Raw genomic sequence first — 21,428 nt, forward strand, 5'->3', positions numbered from 1 at the left:
CTTCACCCCAACTACCAATTCAGCACATGCTTTTGATAAACAAGACTGAGGACAATGTAGCGACTGATCAAGAGCTTAAACCACCTGGTTTCACTGCGAAAGACTTTTATTTCTTTTACAACTTCATTTTTCAGGTTGTAGTCTAGCCAAAATAACTTCTAATATTTACAGACTTGCTTTTAATACCGTGTGCATTTCCCTGCAATGGTCTTCTCTAACCATCTGCTTTGGCGTGGCATCCATACTTTTTATGCTTTGTGAAATTCCGTGAGTCCTTAAAATTTTTTTTTCCCTCTGGGAAAATTCAAGTTTCATGGGGATATGGATAAAACATTACCGTTTTATTATCTTTCATATCTTCACTAAGTAATAAATGAGTTACATCGTGGCTGTTCAGAAAAAGAGGAATGGCATCCGTTTACATAGAATCTGACTTTGAGCGTTGCCCGTTGCCCCTTGGGTCAGCTGGCACTGACTGCAACACTGAGAAAATGTCATACCTTTTTTAGGAGAACCAGGGCCAGGGCCCCGCCCCTCGTTCCGGCTCCGGCCCCGCCCCCGTTCCGGACCCCGCCCCCCTAGGCTCCAGGGCGCACGCGCAGGGCTGAAGCTGGCGCGGCCGTCCCCTCCCCCACCCCCTCCGCCGGAGGGGAACCGGCTGCCGCGGCTGCTGGGGCCGGCGGCGTCGGTAGTCGTCATGGAGTACCCGTGGGATGATCTGACTCTGGCCTTTTCCCGCACGTCCATGTTTCCCTTTTTTGATATCGCCCACTACCTGGTGTCGGTGATGGCGCTGAAGCAGCGGCCAGGTGAGTGAAGGGGCCCGACGCGCTCCCGGTTCCGCGTCCTCACTGCGGGAGGCAGGGACGCCGGGATGCCCTGCGGCCCACCCCTCAGTACCGAGCACGGGACTCAGACGTAGGCTGAGGAAGGTCATGTAGACCCCTGAGCGGGACGTCTCAGGTGGGACCTAGCACCTTGCTAGCGTGTTGAACCAGGAGAGGGGGTGGCTTTGCGGTTTCTCAGTCAGCCACTGGAGGCACGGTCCGGGTAACAGTCGCTTGGCATGTAGTTCAGCCCTCTGTGAAACATGTGGGATGGGATGGGATTTTCACAACGTTGAGTTCCATGAACCATGTGACCAAAAAGCAGTGTTTGTACTCCTGTCTTTGACATTGAATGTAGTGGGTTTCCTTTTAAAGTTCCCCATTTTCCCATTATTTTTCTGAGTCTGTCTTTGAGTTCAGGCATTTCTCTGCCTTCCTTGTCCGGGAGGTGAAGGGTGAAAGTTTAAGGGTTGTCTTACCTTTTCTGGACCACTAATTCTTTAAATCCTTGCCTCATACGTTTTTGAGAGTTTTCTGTGTCTAACTCGTGGAGGAACAGGTCATCCTCGTGGGAGACTGTTTCTCTGATTAAAGAGAACTACAGTTTCGTTACTGCTCCATATCTAGAATCCGATAGTATCTTGTATTGACTAAATCAGACGTTTTCAAAGTGTGGCTCACTTCCCAGGTTCTTCCCTGTCACACACTGTAAAGTTCATTATTTTCATAATGTATCTTCAGAGGTTATTTATCCGTTCTTGCCTTTATGAGTGTACAGCGAAGTTTCCCAATGGCCGTGTGACTTAACAGTGTTGTAAGAGATAATGAAACAGCTGATGAGTCCAAGCATTTCTGTTTGAGGCTAGACATTAAGGAGATTTGCCTAATTAGATAGCAATGTGCCTTTTCTCACGAAATACTTTTTTGATTTTGAGAATAGTTATTTTAGTAAAGAACACATTATTTACATTTAATGCATTATTTTAAAATCCATATGTAACTGCTTTAAAAACTGTTAACGTTTCCAAATGCTAAATATAAACACCAACTCTAGGTCCTTCCTTGTTACTGGAGATAGAAGCTACTGAAGTACCCACCCACTGAGTAGAGCCCCAGGCCAAGAAATTTTAAAAATATTTTTAAAGGTATGATCTACATAAATATATTCGCTATTTTTTTATCACAAAGTTATATGATAAAAATATAAAGTATTTTATATTCCAAAGCACTTTATCCCTCTGTAGTCTCTTCCCCTAAATTCTGGCATCCCATTCATGCCCTCTTTAAATTTTAGGGGTCAGTATGGGTCTAAAATTTGAGAATCACTTGGATAATTGAATGCTAATTACCAAGGAGGGAAACATGTTTTTCTCCCAGTACTAGGAAATGATAGTATTCAGAGGAGAATGCCTGCGCCAGCATCCAGGGAGTGTGTTAGAGGACCTAGTAACTTTAAGAGTAGTAATTATTTTCAGTCCTCACCATCTTGCCATTTTCATAGAGAACCATTTTCATTTGCATTTTTCATGGTTATTAATGTACATGCTTCCTTGGTTTATGGGTCATTTGTATTTAATTCCTGTGAATGCCAAGTCTCTTTTGCCTGTTTATCAGGATGTAGATTGTTGTCTCATTTTATTGATTCTCTTTATGCATCATGGACCTTTCATTGTAAGTGCTGAAGCTTCCCTCCCCCCCCCCCCCCACACTCGTTAAATTTTAGCTTTTAGTGCAGAAGTTTTAAAAAGTTTATGGTTAGGGCTGGAGAGATGGCTCAGCGGTTAAGAGCGCAGACTGCTCTTCTGGAGGTCCTCAGTTCAAATCCCAGCACCCACATGGTGGCTCACAACCATCTGTAATGATGTCTGGCGCCCTCTTCTGGTGTGTCTGAAGACAGCTACAGCGTACTTATGTATGGTAATAAATCTTTTAAAAAAGTTTATGGTTAAATCTATTTCCTTGTTTGTACAGACAGATCTGTTTTTAATAGACAGACTTTATGACTTTCAGGATTTATATATTGTTTCAGGAAGTTTGGTCCCATACCAAAGACTATAGAAATACTGATTTATGCTATTTTACAAATATATTTATTTTTTATTATTTTTGAGTGTTTGTGTGCATACCAGTTCAGGTACCTGCGGAGGCCACTGGGTCAGCTTTCCTTGCAGCTGAAGTTATATTACAGTTAGAAGTGTTTCTGAGCCATCCATTGAGGGTGCTGGAAGCAGAACCAGGTTGTCTATAAGAGTAGTAAGTGCTCTTAACCTTTGACCCATATCTCCAACTCCTTATGTGCATGTCTTTTTTTGTTTTGTAGATTTCTGCTCTGAAAGACAGAGCTAAGTGTATGGTTACAAAAGGAAGCTCTTGGGGCTGGAGAATAGATAGATGGCTTAGTGGGTAAGACAGCTGTATGCACAAGCCTGAGGACTTGAGATCAAATCCCCAGGACCCACGTAAGAAGCTGAGAGTAGCTACATGCTTGTAACCTGGGCTCTATGGGGTTTGAGAGAGGCAGGCTTGCTGGGTCTTGCTGACTGCTAGCCTACCTTAGTGTCAGCTGGAGATCCTGTTTGGGAAGAATAAGATAGACCACGATAGAGTTGGACACCTGATGATTTCCTCTGGTTTCCATGAATTCGAGTGTACACACACACACTCACACACACACACACACACACACACCCCTTTCTGTAACAGTTTGGTGGTAGGTGGGTGTTTCTTTGCAAGCCTTTGCATCTCAGTGATGAATTACTACAGAGAACACTTGGAACTCAGTGATCTTGGCAGAGTGGCTAACTGAACGGAATAGTTGGTCTTGTCCTGTTACAGAGATCACTTTCTCTATGGCCATTTGCAGGTCCCTAGCATTTACTTGCTATCTTTAGCTTCGAATTTCTTTGGGGAGTTGCTGAAATTCTTCCAGTAAATTCTTTTTGGCTTAAGTTTGTCGTATTGCTTGTAGCCAAGAAGCACATTTCCTTTTCTAGCCTCATGTGAAACTGTGCTGATGCAGAGTGACCAGTAAGAACACTGACTGTAGTTCTGCTTGACTTCTGAATTTAGTGAGGATGCGTCTAAAGTTTAATGAAATGTGATGTTTCCCGTAGGCTTTCTGGAGGTGTCTTGTAAGAAAGCTCTATTGTATTTGTTAACTTTCTAGGCTGTCCCTCCTTATTTACCACCCAAATAGGTGACAAATTTTATCAAGTTGTTGTTTGTTTCTTCTTTCTTTCTTTCTTTCTTTCTTTCTTTCTTTCTTTCTTTCCTTCTTTTTCTTCCTTCCTTTCTCTCTTTCTCTCTCTCTTTCTTTCTTTTAAGATCAGAATCTATTGATCCAGGATTGGTGAGTAATGTCTATAATTCTAATACTTGGGAAGCAAAGGCAGGAGGAGAAAGTTCAAGACAAGCTTGGGCTACATAGCAAGACCCTGTTTCAAAAACCAAAATAGAAGACATATATTGAGATATATAATTATACATATTGCTTTTCCTGTGGAAATATAATGTAGATTACATGAATGCAATGACCGAATTGAAGAATTATGACTCATTCTTCCATTCTTGGAACAAAGTTGATTTGCATTATATATTATTTCAGTGTAGTGATTTGATTTGCTAATTCTTGATCTAAACTTGTTTTCTTCATATTCATGAAGAAAAGATGTTCTGGTGGGTAGATGTTTCCTTCTTTTCTCATTAACTGTAGGTTGCTTGGTAATGTACACTTTTCTGAGGACTTAGATTTTCAAGTCTGTCAGAGCACATGTGCACGTCGTGTCTAGGTCTTTGAGTAGTTCAGACTTACTGTCTGTGTATATGGTATATGCATATGTTTATGGAGATGTGTACATGCATGTTTGTAGGTGCCGGTGCACGATGAGACAAAAGTCAGTGTTGGATAGCTTCCTGGATCCTGGTCCTCCTAGCTGAGATGTGTTTTCTCAGTGAATCTGGAGCTCACTGGCTGTCGGGCTAGCTGGCCTGTGGGTTGCAGACATCTGCCTCTTTGTGCTTACCAAATGGTGGCTTAGGGATGCACTGCTACTCCCAGCTTTCCTGTGGGCCTAGGATCAGACTCAGGTCCTCATGCTCATGTGGCCAGCACTTTACCAGTGGAGACATCTCCCTACCCCACCTAGTTGTTTATTCTTAAGTGTCTCTTTGAATTTTGTGCATCTGTCTTATGCCATATATATATATATATTTTTTTTTTTAATAGATTTTCATGTATCTTTTCTGTTTTCATTTTGGTTAAAATACATTTGTCCAGACTCTGTCTGTAGATACAATGATTAGCTTGTGTTCTTTACCTGTGTGGTCAGCATTTCTTTCCCTTAATTTAGAACAGAAGCCCTGGTATGTGTGTGTCTCATCCAAAGTTTAATTAGATCATCGCTTAGTATATATCCATGCTTTACCAGTAGACAGTGCTTTGTGATGGCCAAGGAAAGCTCTACTTGGTGCTTGGCACCCATGTTAGCCATTTGTCGCTGGCCTAAATTCCTGAAAGATAAGTTCCCACCAACCCTGACTTCTTGTCCCTTCCCAAGGGTTGTGTAACTGTTGTGAAATGATTAACTGCTTGCTCTGACTTCTGTAAGCTTGCTTATTGCTATGTGCATGGAGAGTAAGGCAGTTGCTCACATGCCTGTAAATTCCACAGAGAGGAAGTATTTGTGCATTTTGCCTTTCAAAGCCCTTCCTTCACCTGCTTCTGGGCAGCATGCCTCTGATGTAGATTAAAACCTGCAGCCCTGCTAACAATTTTAATAAATTTGGCTAATTATAATCTTAATTGAATCTGGTGGTCTTTTCAATTCCCCCAATGTTGAGTTTTCCAGAGCTCTAGAACCTGTAGTACAGTAAAGCAACAATGCATGCATGTGCAGATAGCATAGTCTTTCCCTCCCTCCCTCCCTCACTACTATAGGGCCCTAGGAACTCAAGGCTAGCCTGAGCTATACATGAGTTCAAGGTCATCCTGGGCAACAAGAGGCAATGTCTCAACACCCTTGTCCTCCCAGCAAACTGAAAATAGCTCATCTGACTAACATTAGAGGACTATTGGGTAGCCATTGTCTTCTTTCAAGATAGTATTTCTCCAGCCATTAAAATAATTCAGGCAGTTTTAAAATGACACATCATTAGAGTACATTGGAATATACTTGAGTGTGTGCACACAACACAATATGACAACACACAAACCATACAAATCTACCTTAAGTATGTGCTATAAAAATGAACTCGGCCCTGTGTTCCCTCCTGTAGATGACTGTAAGCATCCATTTCTGTATTTGCCAGGCACTGGCAAAGCCTCACAGGAGATAGCTATATCAGGTTCCTTTCAGCGAAATCTTGCTGCCGTATGCAATAGTGTCTGCATTTGGTGGCTGATTATGGGATGGACCCCCAGGTGGGACAGTCTCTGGATGGTCCATCCTTTCATCTTAGCTCTAAACTTTGTCTCTGCAACTCCTTCCATGGATATTTTATTCCCTATTCTAGGGAGGAATAAAGTATCCACGAGATGGTCTTCCTTCTTGATTTTCTTGTGTTTTGGAAGTTATATCTTCGGTATTCTAGGTTTCTGGGCTAATATCCACTTATCAGTGAGTGCATATCAAGTGACTTCTTTTGTGATTGGGTTACCTCACTCAGGATGATATCCTCCAGATACATCCATTTGCCCAAGAATTTCATAAATTCATTGTTTTTAATAGCTGAGTAGTACTCCATTGTGTAAATGTACCACATTTTCTGTATTCATTCCTCTGTTCAGCGACATCTGGAGCTAGAGAAAGTACCCAAGAGCTGAAGGGTCTGCAACCCTATAGGTGGAACAACAATATGAACTAATCAGTACCCCCAGAGCTCGTGTCTTTAGCTGCATATGTAGTAGAAGATGGCCTAGTCGGCCATCGTTGTGAAGAGAGGACTCTTAGTCTTGCAAACTTTATATGCCCCAGTACAGAGGAAAGCCAGGGCCAAGAAGTGGGAGTGAGTGGGTAGGGGAGCAGGGCGGGGTGGGGGAGGGTATAGGGGACTTTTGGGATAGCATTTGAAATGTAAATGAAGAAAATATCCAATAAAAATAAATACATTCATAAAAAAATGAGCTCTGCATCTAGACCTTGGCAGCAAATGCAGGAAAGAACACTATTGTTCTTGTGATGGAGGGAACGTGGGTGGTTTTAGTTCTGTTACCATTGTTCTTTCTAGCTTGACCATCCCCCACCAGAGGAAGCTATGACAGGCTCCTGCTGGTGTGGCTGACACATGGTAAGTTCCTTTCCACACTCAGTGACAGCTGTGTGCAGCCCGCAGTGCAGGCAGATCTCCATCAACTTGCTCAGAGATGGCTCAGGGGCAGCCATTAGCTGTGCCTGTGAACAGAGGTGTTCAAGACTTGGTGATCTTGAAATGTTCTTGAGGAGAGACACAAAGACGTCTTCATGCTTCTCACAGTAAGTGGGTGGGAAAGGAGAGTTTAGATTGGCATTTTATTTAGCAACAACTGGTAAGCTGTTTCCAGAATAGTCCACTGGATTATAGCAGATACTAAAATACTATTGGTTCTGGATCATTTAGAAGAGTCAGAGACACTAGCAGGAAGGTTCTCCAACTGGTGATTAAAATAAAAATAAAATTAGAACTGAGACCCGGGGCTGGGGACATAGCTTAGAAGTAGAGTACTTGGCTAGCATGCACTAATGTCTGGGTTCAGCCCTTAGCACAGAAAACAAGCACACAAGCAAACCAGTTTTTGCAGGGTCTAGGGCTGCTCATGGAGAAAAGACAGTGAGATGCTTGCTCCAGCGCCTTGCTCACTTCTTTTGAGACAGGGTCTTATGCACTCCAGGCCAGCTTTGAGCTTGCTGTGTGTCTGAGGATGGCCTTGCGTTTCTAGTTCTTCTGCCTCCTCCTTCCTGGTTGAGTGCTGGGATTGCAGGTTTCGTCAGCCCACTGATTTCATGTGGTACTGGGCATCCAGGGATTCATGCCACATGCACAGCAAACCCTGCACGAGCTGAGTGAACTCTGACGCTAGCTGGTTCTTCTCTTCTCCGTTTTCAGACTTGTTATTCAGACCCTGTTTTATTTTCCCATCTCTGCCAATGTGTCACTCCTCGGAGCCTGCGGCCCATTTGTATTCTCTCCTGTGTAATCTGTGTAGGTTTTATGAAATGCCAGTGTAGTTAGAGAATAAAAAGTTTTGTGAGAAACTGTTTTTCTCTCAAAGGTGGCCATGACCAACAGAACCTTCCCCAGCTTGTGAGACTTTTAAGCCAAGAACCCCAAATCTCTTACCATCCCCTACACTGTAAAACTCTTTATGCAAACCTTTAATCTCTTTTACCTGATAACACTTTTGTTAAGGGAGGCCCACTGCATCCCCAGACTGGCTCATCATTTCTTCTTTCGGACGCCTCAGTTCTTTTACAACCAGCCAACATGGAAGACTGTGAGGATGTTACCCAGCCAGTGGGAGAGGTTTTAGACTCTGTGAGGATTAAAAATGTAGCAGATTTCCTGCTTGGTGTACTTGCTTGCCCCCTAAAAAGACGTTGTCTTGCTGGATTACTTTTGTATTGTTGCTGTGTTTCTTTGTGTGGCAATAAGAATATTCTTTCCCAACAGTTTGGAGTCTCTGAGATTGGAGGGTTCTTTTTTCTTTAGATTTGTTTTTATTACGTTTTAAAGTATGTATATGAGCGTGTGTCTGTAGGGGCTTGTGTACATGAGTGCAGGTGCCAAGGGAAGCCAGAGGTCCCAGGGAAACAGCGGATCCCCTGGAACTGGACTTGTCCGAGTTGTGAGCCACCCAGCCTGGGTGCTGACAATTGAACTTGGGTTCTTAACTACTAGGCCATCTCTGCAGCCCAATAGTCATAGTTACTCAAACCCAAGGAAAGGGTAGCATCTTTCGTCTTTCTAGGTGACTTGTGCGTCATAATCAAAGACAAAAGCATCACTGTATTAATGGGAATTGGATTTTTTCACCTTTACCTCCATTTGTCTTACAGTTACTTCTAGATTCTTGGCATCCGATTGTCTGCAGTTTAGGACTGCAGCTTATAGTGTAAGATCTGTCTGTCCATCTGTCTGTCCATCTGTCTGTCTGTCTCTCTCTCTCTCTCTCTCTCTCTCTCTCTCTCTCTCTCTCTCTCTCTCTGTGTAGCCCTAACTGTCCTGAACTCAGAGACCATCCTTCCCCTGCTTCCAGAGTGCTGGGATTAGGGTGTGTGTGCCACCACACCTGGCTGGTTTTGTTTGTTTGTTTGTTTGTTTATTTAATTTAATTTAATTTTTATGAGACAAGGTCTCACCATGTAGCTAGCTCTGTGTGGCTTGGAATTCCAGACCAGGCTGGCTAGCTGAGCTGTCAGGTGCTGGGAGTGAAGGTGGGCACCACCACTCTTGGCTACAGCGTCGGTTTTATTCTATCTTATTTTGTAGTTAGGACATTCTCTCCTTTAGACTTTTGTTTTGTTTTTGTTTTGAAAGTTTTTGTTTGTTTGTTTGTTTGTTTGTTTGAGAAAGAGATTTATATAACCCAGGATGGCCCTGACCTCATCTCAGAGCAGCGCTTCTCAACCTCTGGGTTCCGATCCCTTTGACAACCCTCCATCTCCAAAAATATTTTCATTAGATTTGTACCAGTAGCAAAATAAGAGTTATAAGGTAGCAATGAAAACTGTTTTATAATTGGGGTCAGCACAGCATGAGGAGCTGTATTAAAGGGTCCCAAGCATTAATTAGGAAGGGTGACAAGCACTGGCTTAGGGGTCCAGGCTTAGGGACTTATGCCACTGTTATTTTCATAAATCTTCAAGAAAAGCATTTGGCCATGGTGGCATGTGCTATGGTGAAAGTTTGAAGTCTCAGTTCTCAGGACGCTGACAAGGGGTGATCCTAAGTTCCAGGCCAACGGAGGCTGTGCATGAAGATCCTTTCTCAAAAACACAACAAAAATAACCATCCAGTCCCCTTCCCCTCGGAAAACCCCACCTCAAACACAGGTCTTTAAGTCTTCATTTGCATCCAGTTGTCTATTCTCTAAGACTCTCCCCTCAAGGTCTCACGTACCCCAGGCTTGAACCAGAAAAGAACCTTGACATTCATGTCATATTGCCTCCACCTCCCGAGTGCTGGCATCACAAGCACTCAGCATGGTTTCTTTTGAAGTGCTTGGAATTGAACTTAGTACCTCCTGCATGATAAACAGGCACTTCAGCAACTGAGCTACACCCCCAGCCTTCTGAAATTTAATCTGCAATTATTTCTTCTATCCAAGGCATCTTTATTTTAGTCTGAAGTCTTCAACAACTATTTTCCTAACTTTCAAGTCATGTGTGCTTCATTAAATCACATTGTTACTGAACAGCATTCTCTTTCAGGAACTACGTTAGACATTGAGGCTCCAAAAACAAAAGATAGTTATAGCCCTAAATAAGCTTAGCTCTTTCTTCCCTTTTAGTACTGTCTCATAAGAAGCACTGTCATTCTTACACAATAATAATAGTTATTGAATTCAGCTCCACGAAGACAATTTCAGCGGGATATTTATAATCACTATGCACTTCTGTATTGGTGCACTCATTTGACAGATGTGGAGTTTGGGGGAATGAAGTATCCTTCCTAGGGCACATGGGTAGTAAATTATAGAACTTGGTCTTGGCTTCGGGTCTTGCTAGCTCCAGTTTCTTACCGTTCACTGTGTGCTTTCTCTTTGCATCCCTATTTAATGTTCTTGGTTTTCAGGATTTACAAGTCTCAATCAATAAGCTGTCATTTGTCATGTCTTTTTTTTTTTTCCCTCTGTGATTTTTGTCATTTCCACACCACAAAGCAATTTCTCCACTATTTTATAATTAAATCCAGAAACAAAGGATGCCACCTAGTTTGTGGGAGATGAGAGGTTAATTGTTAAGAATTTTTCAGACTTGGTGTTAAGGACAGGTGGAAAGTGACAGCGCATACCTTGCAGTTTTTATGGCTGCTTATCTATGCATGAAGAAGGACAAAAGTCTTAAATTACAGCCTGGGAATGCTCAAAATGTATCAGTCCATGTAATTAATATCTAGATAAGAGGAGAGCATCCATGATCTTCAGAAGTACCCTTTGTTGTATGATTTAAAAAACTAGAATAGGCTCTATCTAGTGTGGAGCGAGAAAGGATGTATCAGAAGTGACCTAAGCTGGGGCTGGGGGCGGGGGGAGGGGGCTGGGGGCTGTGATTATTTGTATTTCAGCCATCTTGTACTTGAAATTCTATTTAGGTTGTGGTGTGACAGCTTTTGCAAAGAATTTATGGGAAAATAATTCTGTTGATAGCATATTTGAAATATCTTAAGGTAGGATGGAGAATTTTTTTCTCTAGCTTCTAATTGTATGCTAAAAATGAAGTAATTTGGTGCTAGGCAAGTGTGCATAAAGTAATGCAATAAAAGCATATCAAGGAGTTTGCATTCCCAGAGCCCATGTAAAAGCCAGGCAGGTGTGCTGGCCACATTAACCCCAGTGCTGGGGCTGGGGATCTCGGAGGCTTGCTAGCCTCCTGCCTGGCTTTTACATGGGCTCTGGGAATGCAAAATCCTTGATATGCTTTTTGCACACTTTGTGCACACTTGCTTAGCACCAAATTACTTCGTTTTTAGCATACATTTAGAAGGTAGAGAAAAAATTCTCCGTCCTCTTATTAGCCTGTGAATGCTGAGTGCAGGGTAAAGGTAATGCTAATTTTTTGTTAGAAAAACACTCTAAATGTAAGCTTATCAGAAGTAGTCAGTTACTTTAGGAATATATCTTCATGGTGAGGACCTCACGCCATTCTTTAACTCTCATTCAGATAGAGCTTCCATTCTGAGAACTCATCTCTCCTGCTTGCTGAGCAGGGTATGCCTGTGCACGTGAGGCAGTACAAAGGGTGGGAAGAGGAGGGGAGGGAGGAGAGGAAGGGGAAAGGAGGGCGTGAGTGCACACAGGACCGCACTCAGCAATGTATATAGAACGACTTTATAAATAGCCTAGAAGAATAGATAAAGTCACTCCCTAGGGGACAAGTGTTACTGACTGAATAGTAGGGACATGGAAAAGGGCAGTTTTGCTCTTTTCTCCTAATTTTCTTGTGTGATGATAAAATAACCTATTGCTTACTATGTGCCAGACTCAGACTCTCTCATAAAGCACTCGAAATGTTCTTTTGCTGTTGATCCTTACAATGCTGCTGTGAGGTGGGGTCTTCTCCTTAATACACACATCCCCCCATGTAGCTGGGCAATAGAGGCTCTCATATTTCAGAGGTGGAAAGCTCTCAATTAAGTGTTAACACAGGAGAAGGTGCTAGAGCCAGAGTGTTTCTAGGTACCTAAGTTCTGTGCTCCGCATGCTTAAGCTGTCTATACTGCTTTTAGCCCTAGGTGTTTCAGTGTAGCATTATTCATTGGTTAGTGAGTGCTCACTGACCAAAAGGAACAAATGAACGGACACACTTATTTATTGTGCTGACTGATCAGCGTGGTGATCAATCCCCACTGCAAGAGGAGATACTGAACAGGTCTGTATGCTCTTTAAGATAGATTATCTATACATTAACTAGCTGTCAATCTACCCACCTTCTTACCTTTTATAGATCATATATACACACACATACACACACACACACACACACACACACACATACATACATACACACACACACACATATACATATATACACACACACACACACACACACACGCACACACACACACGCACACATTTGAAGGTACAATAGTATCATGCTTAGGATGGATCATTTCACTTCAGATGGTCCAATCAGGAACATTTCTCACAGGCAGGCCCGGCCGCTTGGGCTTTAGTTGATTGGTGCTGTAGTCAGGTTGACAGCCAAGTTTAGCCATTAGAAGCAGTATGTGCTCTTAGCTATCAATCCTCCCTCCCCAGGATTTTTGACATTTGAGTTTGTTCCTTATTTCCAGCCTGATATGTTGAAAGCTTAGTTTGCTTACTGTAGCCACTTATGTTTTCTAAAGTAGTTAAGGTTATAAATATTTCCTTAACAAAACAAAACACCAAAAAAATCAATTTCATTATTTGTAGTGGTAGGGTACCGCACAGCAGATGTATGGAGGTCAGAGAGGAGCTTTGCGGAGTTGATTCTCTCCTTAACATCTTTACATGGATTCTGGGGCTGAACTCAGATTGTCAGACTTGTACAAGATCCTTTACCCACTGAGCCATCTGACTGGGCCCAACTTTTCTTTTAAAAAAATAATTTCTCTTCTCTTCTCTTCTCTTCTCTTCTCTTCTCTTCTCTTCTCTTCTCTTCTCTTCTCTTCTCTTCTCTTCTCTCCTTTCTTTCTTTCTTTCTTTCTTTCTTTCTTTCTTTCTTTCTTTCTTTCTTTCTTTCTTTCTTTCTTTCTTTCTTTCTGTGTTGTTCAGAGGATTTGACTCTCTTCATCCACAATGTCTGTCCTAGGGATCAAACTTAGTTTGTCAGGCTTGGTAGCAAATCTTTACCCGCTGAGCCATTTCACTGGTCTCCCACCTTTCTTAATATATTCCATTAACACATTGTTTTGGAGTGCTCACAGTAAGATTTGTGGTAAAAGGAAACACTAAGTGTCTTAGTTAGGGTTTCTATTCCTGCACAAACATCATGACAAAGAAGCAAGTTGGGGAGGAAAGGGTTTATTCAGCTTACACTTCCATACTGTTGTTCATCACCAAGGAAGTCAGGACTGGAACTCAAGCAGGTAAGAAAGCAGGAGCTGATGCAGAGGCCATGGAGGGATGTTCTTTACTGGCTTGCTTCCCCTGGCTTGCTCAGCCTGCTCTCTTACAGAACCAAGATTACCAGCCCAGAGATGGTCCTACCCACAAGGGGTCTTTCCCCCTGGATCACTAATTGAGAAAATGCTTTACAGTTGGATCTCATGGATGCATTTCCTCAACTGAAGCTCCTTTTTCTGTGATAACTCCAGCTGTGTCAAGTTGACACAAAACTAGCCAGTACACTAAGTGGGACCCATTTTAAATGAGCCATCTATTACTAGGGGACTGGTAAAAGAAACTTGGATGATATTTTAAGGATGTCAGAATCAGCGGGGCAGTGGTGGTGCAAGCCTTTAATCCCAGCACTTGGGAGGCAGAGGCAGGTGGATTCTGAGTTCGAGGCCAGCCTGGTCTACAGAATGAGTTCCAGGACAGCCAGGGCTACACAGAGAAACCCTGTCCCAGAAAGCGCCCCCTCCAAAAAAATAGGATGTCAGAATCAGCCATTAAACAATACGTCGGGGGCTGTGAGATGCTGAGTGGGTCAGGTGCCTGCTTTGTGGGTGTGGAGACCTGAGTTCATGTCCCTAGCCCCTATTAAAGCTGGGCATGGAGCTGTTTGCTCCTGTGACACAGGATCTGGAAGGATGGAAGCAGGGAGATCGAGGGACTTGCTCACCAGCCAGTGAGTGACCTTGTCTCTAAAAACAAGGTAGAGAACCAGGCAGAGTGATATATACCTTTCATTCCAGCGTTCAGAAGGATGGACGAGATAGATGGATTGATCTCCAGTTTCTAGTATGAGACTAGCCTTGCCTATGTAGCGAGTTCTAGGCCAGCCAAGGTTATATTGTGTCCTGGCTAAAAAAATGAAAAGAGAGCAGTAGAGGAAGAAACCCTGCTTCCTTATGTGCGTGCATAGGCAATTGCACCATTGCTCAAGCACATAGATATGCACACTAGCTCTTACTTTCTTCCCCACCTCAAAAAACCCCACAGTTTTTTAAGAAAACTCTGTTGTTTGGGGGTTAGAGGACTCAGTGGATAAAGCACTTGCTGCACAAGCACGGAGAGCTGACTTTGGATCTCTGTAACACAAATAAAAGCCAATTAAAGTAACACATGCCCAGAACCCAGCAGATCTCGGAGGCTCACTGCTCTGTCAGTCTAACTGAGGCAGCAAGCTTTAGGTGCAGGCAAGTCCCTGTTTCAAAAGAGAATGTGGAGACACGATCAAGGAAAGATCCTGACATCACCGCTGACCTCCATGTGCCTGCATTGGAGAATACCCTCCCAACATACCTCCCGCATACCTGCAGCCACACCCACCGCATACCTGCAGCCACACCCACCGCATATACCTGCAGCCACACCCACCGCATATACCTGCAGCCACACCCACATTCTCCCATCTCCCACACCCCACACAGTAAAACCCGTGACTAAAGAGAATACTGATTCAAATGGCCATGATGAGCACACTTGTGAATATAATTTTCGGGAAATAAATCAACAAACGCTTTATTTCTCTAGTGTATTGGGTGCTTAGCGCTTCCTGGCACCTATGCAGTGGTCTCAGAGCGTGTTTTACTCCGTCCTTTCAGGAGCAGTGGCGGCGGCCTGGAATAACCCCCTGGCTAGCTGGCTGAGTGCCATGCTCCATTGCTTTGGTGGAGGAATTTTATCCTGTATGCTGCTTGCAGAGTCTCCATTGAAGTTTCTTACAAACCACACTAATATTTTACTGGCATCTTCAATCTGGTAAGTTGCCCTTAGGCTGCACTATGAGATCTTTAAAGAATTGTTTAATAGATTGCAGTAAAATGGATCTTTTTCCTTTAACCTTTTTTATGTCCTTAAGTTAATGCATGTGCAATGAACGAACCCGAATAGTGCCAAAGACTTTAAGTGCAAAGTTTGCCTCTTCCCCTTCCTCCTCTTATCTTCTTCCAGTGGAAATTGTTTTTAGTGTTTGTGGGAACATTTTAACATTAGAGAACATCAAATATTAGCCCAAATATTTTGTTTTGTGAAATAAACTTAGATAGAATTATGACATCCTAAAAAATGTAAATGTGAACAACTAAACAAAAAGTCCAAGCTTTTCTTGTCTCTTCTTCTTTGTTGGCTTCATCATTTGCTTGTTTATTTGTAGACAGACAGACAGACAGACAGACAGACAGATAAGTTCAGAGTTTCACTGTGTAGCTGTCCTGAAACTCAGTATGTTCATCAGGCTGTCTTCCAACTCATAGAGATCTACCTGCCTCTGCCTCCCCAGTGCTGGGGTTACAGCTTTGCACCACATCTGGCTATTGGATTATGTAAAGGCTTCTGACATTTTTTTTTAGATTTATTTATTCTATATGTAAGTACACTGTAGCTGTCTTCAGACACTCCAAAAGAGGGCGTCAGATCTCATTACAGGTGGTTGTGAGCCACCATGTGGTTGCTGGGAATTGAACTCAGGACCTTCAGAAGAGCAGTCAGTGCTCTTAACCTCTGAGCCATCTCTCCAGCCCCAAGCTTCTGACATCTTTAAACATGAATTGGGAAAATGATAGTAGGAATTGGCTTGGATTCTTCTTCATACAGATTTAGATGGTTCTTAACAAGATTGATTAATTAAGTTAAAATATATTGATTCTAATCAACATGCTTTGTTTTATTTAAAGTAAACTATGCTTTCAATTTAAAAACACTATCAATTTAATATATAAGGAACATTTGGAATTCATTTTTCCTGGGGTTGGTGAGAGGGCGCAGTAGGTAAAGGAGCTAGCCGTTTAAGCCTGGCAGCCTACATTCTAGTTCTTGAACTCACACAAAGCTGAAGGAGAGAATCGGCCGCCCAGAGAAGCCTCTTGGCTTCCACACGTTCACTATAGCATGCAGCCTTTTGCGCATCATGCACATACAACTCAGTGAGAAAAATAACCAAAAATTCATTTTATTATAATAATTGTGAATGTTTAAGTCGTTACAAACAGGTATGGATGTTACAAATAATAGTGGTAATGGTAAAGTAGTAGAGGAAACCTATCACTGTGGAAGGGTGGGTGGAATTACTCACTTGATAGCTAGTAATTATTGAATTAGAATTATGTACCAGCTAAGACTCATTTTCATGTTACATCACGAGTCCTGTGAAGTAGTATATTATTAGTTAGGGTTTTACTGCTGTGAACAGACACCATGACCAAGGCAAGTCTTATAAAGGACAACATTTAATTGGGGCTGGCTTATAGGGTCAGAGATCCAGTATCATCGAGATGGGAGCCTGGCAGTGTCTAGGCAGATGTGGGGCTGGAGGAGTTGAGAGTTCTGTTTCTTGTTCTGAAGGACAACGGGAGAATACTAACTTCCAGGAAGCTAGGATGAAGATCTTCATGCCCACGTCCACAGTAACACACTTCCTCTAACAAGGCCACACCTATTTCAACAAGGCTACATCTGCAAATAGTGCCACTATATTCAAACCACCACAAGTAGCTATTATAATTTTTTTCCTGACAAAATCTTTTCCTGGTGACTTTAAGAGAAAAAAATTACTTAAATACTATGGAACTATATGTTGCATTTCTCTGATTTGTAGCTAAATGTTAAATTCATCTATAACTGTTCTAAACATCCAATAAATGTGTAAGCTATACAATCAGGTATGGAATGGCTGACTCCATCGAATTGTTCTGCAGGCTAAGCCTCCTCCAAGTTTTACTGTGTTTTGTTTTTTAATCTAATCTGGTGTTAAATTAGGATTTTTTTTTTTACTAACAACAATTACAAATTTCTCTCTCAAGTAGTTGGTATCTAAATCATAACTCACTCTATCAAATGAGAATGAAAGAGACTATACTACCAGACTTACACAGGAAAGTCTTCAAAGATTTCACAGGGTGTTGCTTGCTTTCAGTAAAATCACTACTTTCTTTCTCTTAGTAGTTTATATTTTTTGGCTGTGGAAGGTGGGTGGAGTGGAGTTAATCATTCGATAGCTAGTATGTATTGAACGAGATATTAGGTAAATTCTTTATATTTATTTTCATACTATGAGTCCTGTGAAGTAGCTACTATAATTATGTTTTTAAAGATTTATTTATTTATTTATTTATTTATTTATTTATTTTGGTTTTTCGAGACAGGGTTTCTCTGTATAGCCCTGGCTGTCCTAGAACTAACTGTAGACCAGGCTGTCCTTGAACTCAGAAATCCGCCTGCCTCTGCCTCCCGAGTGCTGGGATTAAAGGCGTGTGCCACCACGCCGGGCTGATTTATTTATTTTTGTTTTATGTGTATGGGTGTTTTGCTTGAATGTCTGTATGTACATATGTATGTATGTATGTATATATAACACGAATGTATGTATGTGCCTGGTCCCTCAGGAGCCAGAAGAGGACATTGAATACCCTGGAACTGAAATTACACATAATTGTGAGCCACAATTATGATGTTGAAAAAGGAAGCCAGGTATTCTGTGAGAGCAGCCACTATTCTTACCTGCTGAGCCACCTCTCCAACCCTTTAAGAATTAAAAGCATTGGATTACATGTGACAGGTTTCCTTATGGCATTTTCATACATGCTTAGTTTTGGCCGACTCCCCATCCTTCCCAAGCTCCCTGCTCTCTCCTGCGCTACCCTCCCCAGTCTTCAGCCTGCCTTCCAGTGCGTTCTGTTCACCCTCCACAAGAGGCAGCTGTTGTTACTACTTCCACTTGACAGCGAGGAAATTGAGACCAGGGAACAGTTGCCATAATTTCTGAGTAGGCTAGAGTCAGAACAAGTGTGACTGTAGAGCCTCCGCGCATGACAGCTGCCCTGTGTCTTAGACTGACTGACTCATCTCCTAGCATCGTCCTCCAGAAGCACTGTAAAGGACTTCCAGTCTATAGTGGTCGTTTACAGAGATACTAGCATTTTGGATTATTTTAATGTTGTATAAATGCTGAGACTATATAAAAAGGAAGATAGCCAGATTCTGTTACCGTCCTATCTCTCCTGTTTCTAGTGTTAAGTACTAGTCCTCCCACTTCTGGCCTGGACTTTCAGTAACTTCCTAGGTGGGCTAGTTGCTTTATTCATTACCCCCTAGATATTCTTCACATAATGATGAAGTGATTATCTTAAAATAAGTTATAGTGTGCCACTCCTGCGTGCAATAATGTCTTTTCAGGAACAACAGCCTGAGCTTTCTCATGACCTACTGTCCATCCCTACAGAGTCTCCCTCCCTCTGTCCTCTTTGCTGTGATGTATGGCCACTGCTCCTGATACTCCTTCCTTTCCCGCCACACACGTGCATTTATCAACACTCTGACTTGCCCGATCTTTATTTAGCTTGTTGTACTTCTCAGAGAGAGGCAGGGCTGTTGCTTGGTTATTTGTTTGCTGGTCATCCTGCAAAGATGGTCAGTTCAACAACAACAACAACAGCAGCAGCAGCAACAGCAACAACAGCAACAAACCTGTGTATGAACTCAGATTAAAGGATGATTTGTGAGATTATACAGAGTGCATTTTTTGTCATTATTTGAATCTGTTCCATCTTTGGCCAGTGGGAGCCTTTTCAGCTTTCATGCCTCTTGGTATTTTAAGATTCTTATACCTTTCTTCTGGAATTAGTTTTAGTTTCATTTAAGGAGAAATAGTTTTTTCAAGGTTCACTCAGAGCATTGGAGACACTGCTAAGGCATCTATTGAAATGAGCTAGGGTAAAGAAAGAGAAAATGACTTGAGTTCATACTAATATTTATCTCTAATTCAAATTCAAGCCTATTTATTATTATTTAACATGTCTCTGTTATATATGTAATACTTGGAATTTACCTAGATATAAAGAATTTTGTTATTTGTTGGACAAAGGATATTACAAAATCAGAATATTCTGACATTGTTAATTAATTTTGTTCTGTTCTTTGCTCGCCTATATTTAACCTTTCTCATCTTTAAACCAGGGTGTGTGTGTGCTGCCAGAGTTTCATGGCCACAGTGCCATGCTTCTCTGGTTAGTCTTCACACTCGGATTTTGCTTGCTCTGTACTGGATGCAGGTCACTAGTTATATCTGGGCCCTGTAATTCTGGGTTTTTGAAGCTGTGGTGAGTACTGCTTTAGCCTTAACAGAGCGTGACGCAAGGCACAAAGAAATTAATGACTTAGCCAAGGAATTGGAGACCCTGAGTATCCAGAGCCCAGATTTAAACCATGGTTATTTCATCTGTTAGTTGGTGCATAAGCAGTAAATTGCTTTGAACTCTGAAATAGAAATGTTGTCCTTACAGTCTCTTCAATATGAGAAATGATGCTAGAGTCAAGACAGTGTATCTTATTGTTTAATTAGAAAAGTTTTAACATTTAGAATAACATGTCAGTCTTTGCTTCTGATTTTGAGAGTCAAATGATCTGGGGAATTATATATTCAAGTGAGGTCAGCTTCAGAACGGTAGCATGCCTGGGGGTTAGCACCATCTACTGGTAAAGACAGACAAGAGCTTGCTTCTGTCTGTATACAGCTGTTGTCTGAAAACTCCATATACTTTCATTTGTGTTGTCTTTTTAAAAAGCCATTTATTTATGCGGGCAGTACATAATTTATAATTTTTCTATCTAATGATTTTATGTCTCATAATGTTTTCCTTAAACTTCCAGGCATTCTTTAAGGAGATTACATTTAAATGAGGGAAATATAAGAGTCACAGTTTTATAATCTTTTTCAAGATATATCCATGAAATTTCTTTGGTGTCCTAACCAGAGGCCAGGGCTATTGCAGTAGACTAACATGGGTGTGGTTTGTGTTCTGTTTGGCCCAGTTTTGGCCTAAGGATACTGCCTTAGGTAGACAGGGAGAGTTGATGGTAAGAGAGGGAGTGTTCTCAGTGATGAGCCCAGCAAAGCGCCTTCTGCTTAACCCCTGGTTTTAACCTAAATTCAGCTCCCATCTTAAAACCTGTTTACACTGGTTTATGTTGGTTGTATCCTATTTTACACTAATTTCTACCCTTTGTCATTTTTCTCTTTTTATTAATCTGACCCACAGAACTTAAAAGTATCTGAGAAATCCATTATTATCTTCTCATTCCATTTCTTTTTCCTTTCCTGTATGTATACATATGTATATGTATCTATGTGTATGTTTTAGGTACTTACAAGGTAAAGGTTTTTTGGATATTACAAACTTAAGGTGAAATTACAATCTTTACAGAAGAGATGTGCTGTTTAATTAATGACATTTCCCAGTAATTCATCAGCGGAACATTATATAGCTAACTTATATTGTAGAACAAGAGTGATTTTGTCTGCAGTCATTTGTCTTTCACGCTCATTCATAAGTCTGTTGGACATGACAGAGTTGTTCCTTTTGCTCCATGGCAACTCAGGTGGGCACAGAGGTTTCACTAATATGTAAGGTTTTATGTGTACTTTAGAAATATCTGATGCAGGGCAATGGTGGCATGTGCTTTTAATCCCAGCACCCAGGAGGTAGAGGCAGGTAGATCTCTGTAAATTTGAGGCTAGCCTGGTCTATAGAGCTGATTCAGGATAGCCAGGACTACAAAAGAAACCTGTCTTGAAAAAACCAAAAGGAGAGGGCTGGTGAGATAGCTCAGTGGGTAAGAACACTGACTGCTCTTATGAAGGTCATGAGTTCAAATCCCAGCAACCATATGGTGGCCCACAACCACCCATAATGAGATCTGACGCCCTCTTCTGGTGTGTCAGAAGACAACTACAATGTACTTATGTATAATAATAAATAAATCTTTGGGCCTGAGTGAGCAGAGTTGACCTGAGTGAGCGGGGGTTGACTGGAGCAAGTGGG

The 21,428-nt window shown here is 41.9% G+C and overlaps 1 protein-coding gene across 2 annotated transcripts in view; it reads left to right on the top strand.

Annotated features, from left to right (window-relative positions):
• Positions 1 to 576: 576 nt before the first annotated feature.
• Tmem38b (transmembrane protein 38B) overlaps positions 577 to 21,428 on the top strand; it is a 36,032-nt gene continuing 15,180 nt past the window's right edge. Inside the window, exons 1-2 of one of the 2 annotated variants that reach the window (NM_028053.2) lie at positions 634 to 809; positions 15,216 to 15,372. In NM_028053.2, the coding sequence (NP_082329.1) occupies positions 698 to 809; positions 15,216 to 15,372 (269 nt within the window). In that variant the 5' untranslated portion in view covers positions 634 to 697. Of the gene's footprint in view, positions 810 to 15,215; positions 15,373 to 21,428 lie in introns of both variants that reach the window. The other variant, XM_006538083.2, reaches the window with a different exon arrangement.

Source organism: Mus musculus, chromosome 4, assembly GCF_000001635.26.
Source record: "Mus musculus strain C57BL/6J chromosome 4, GRCm38.p6 C57BL/6J".
NCBI lineage: Eukaryota > Metazoa > Chordata > Mammalia > Rodentia > Muridae > Mus > Mus musculus.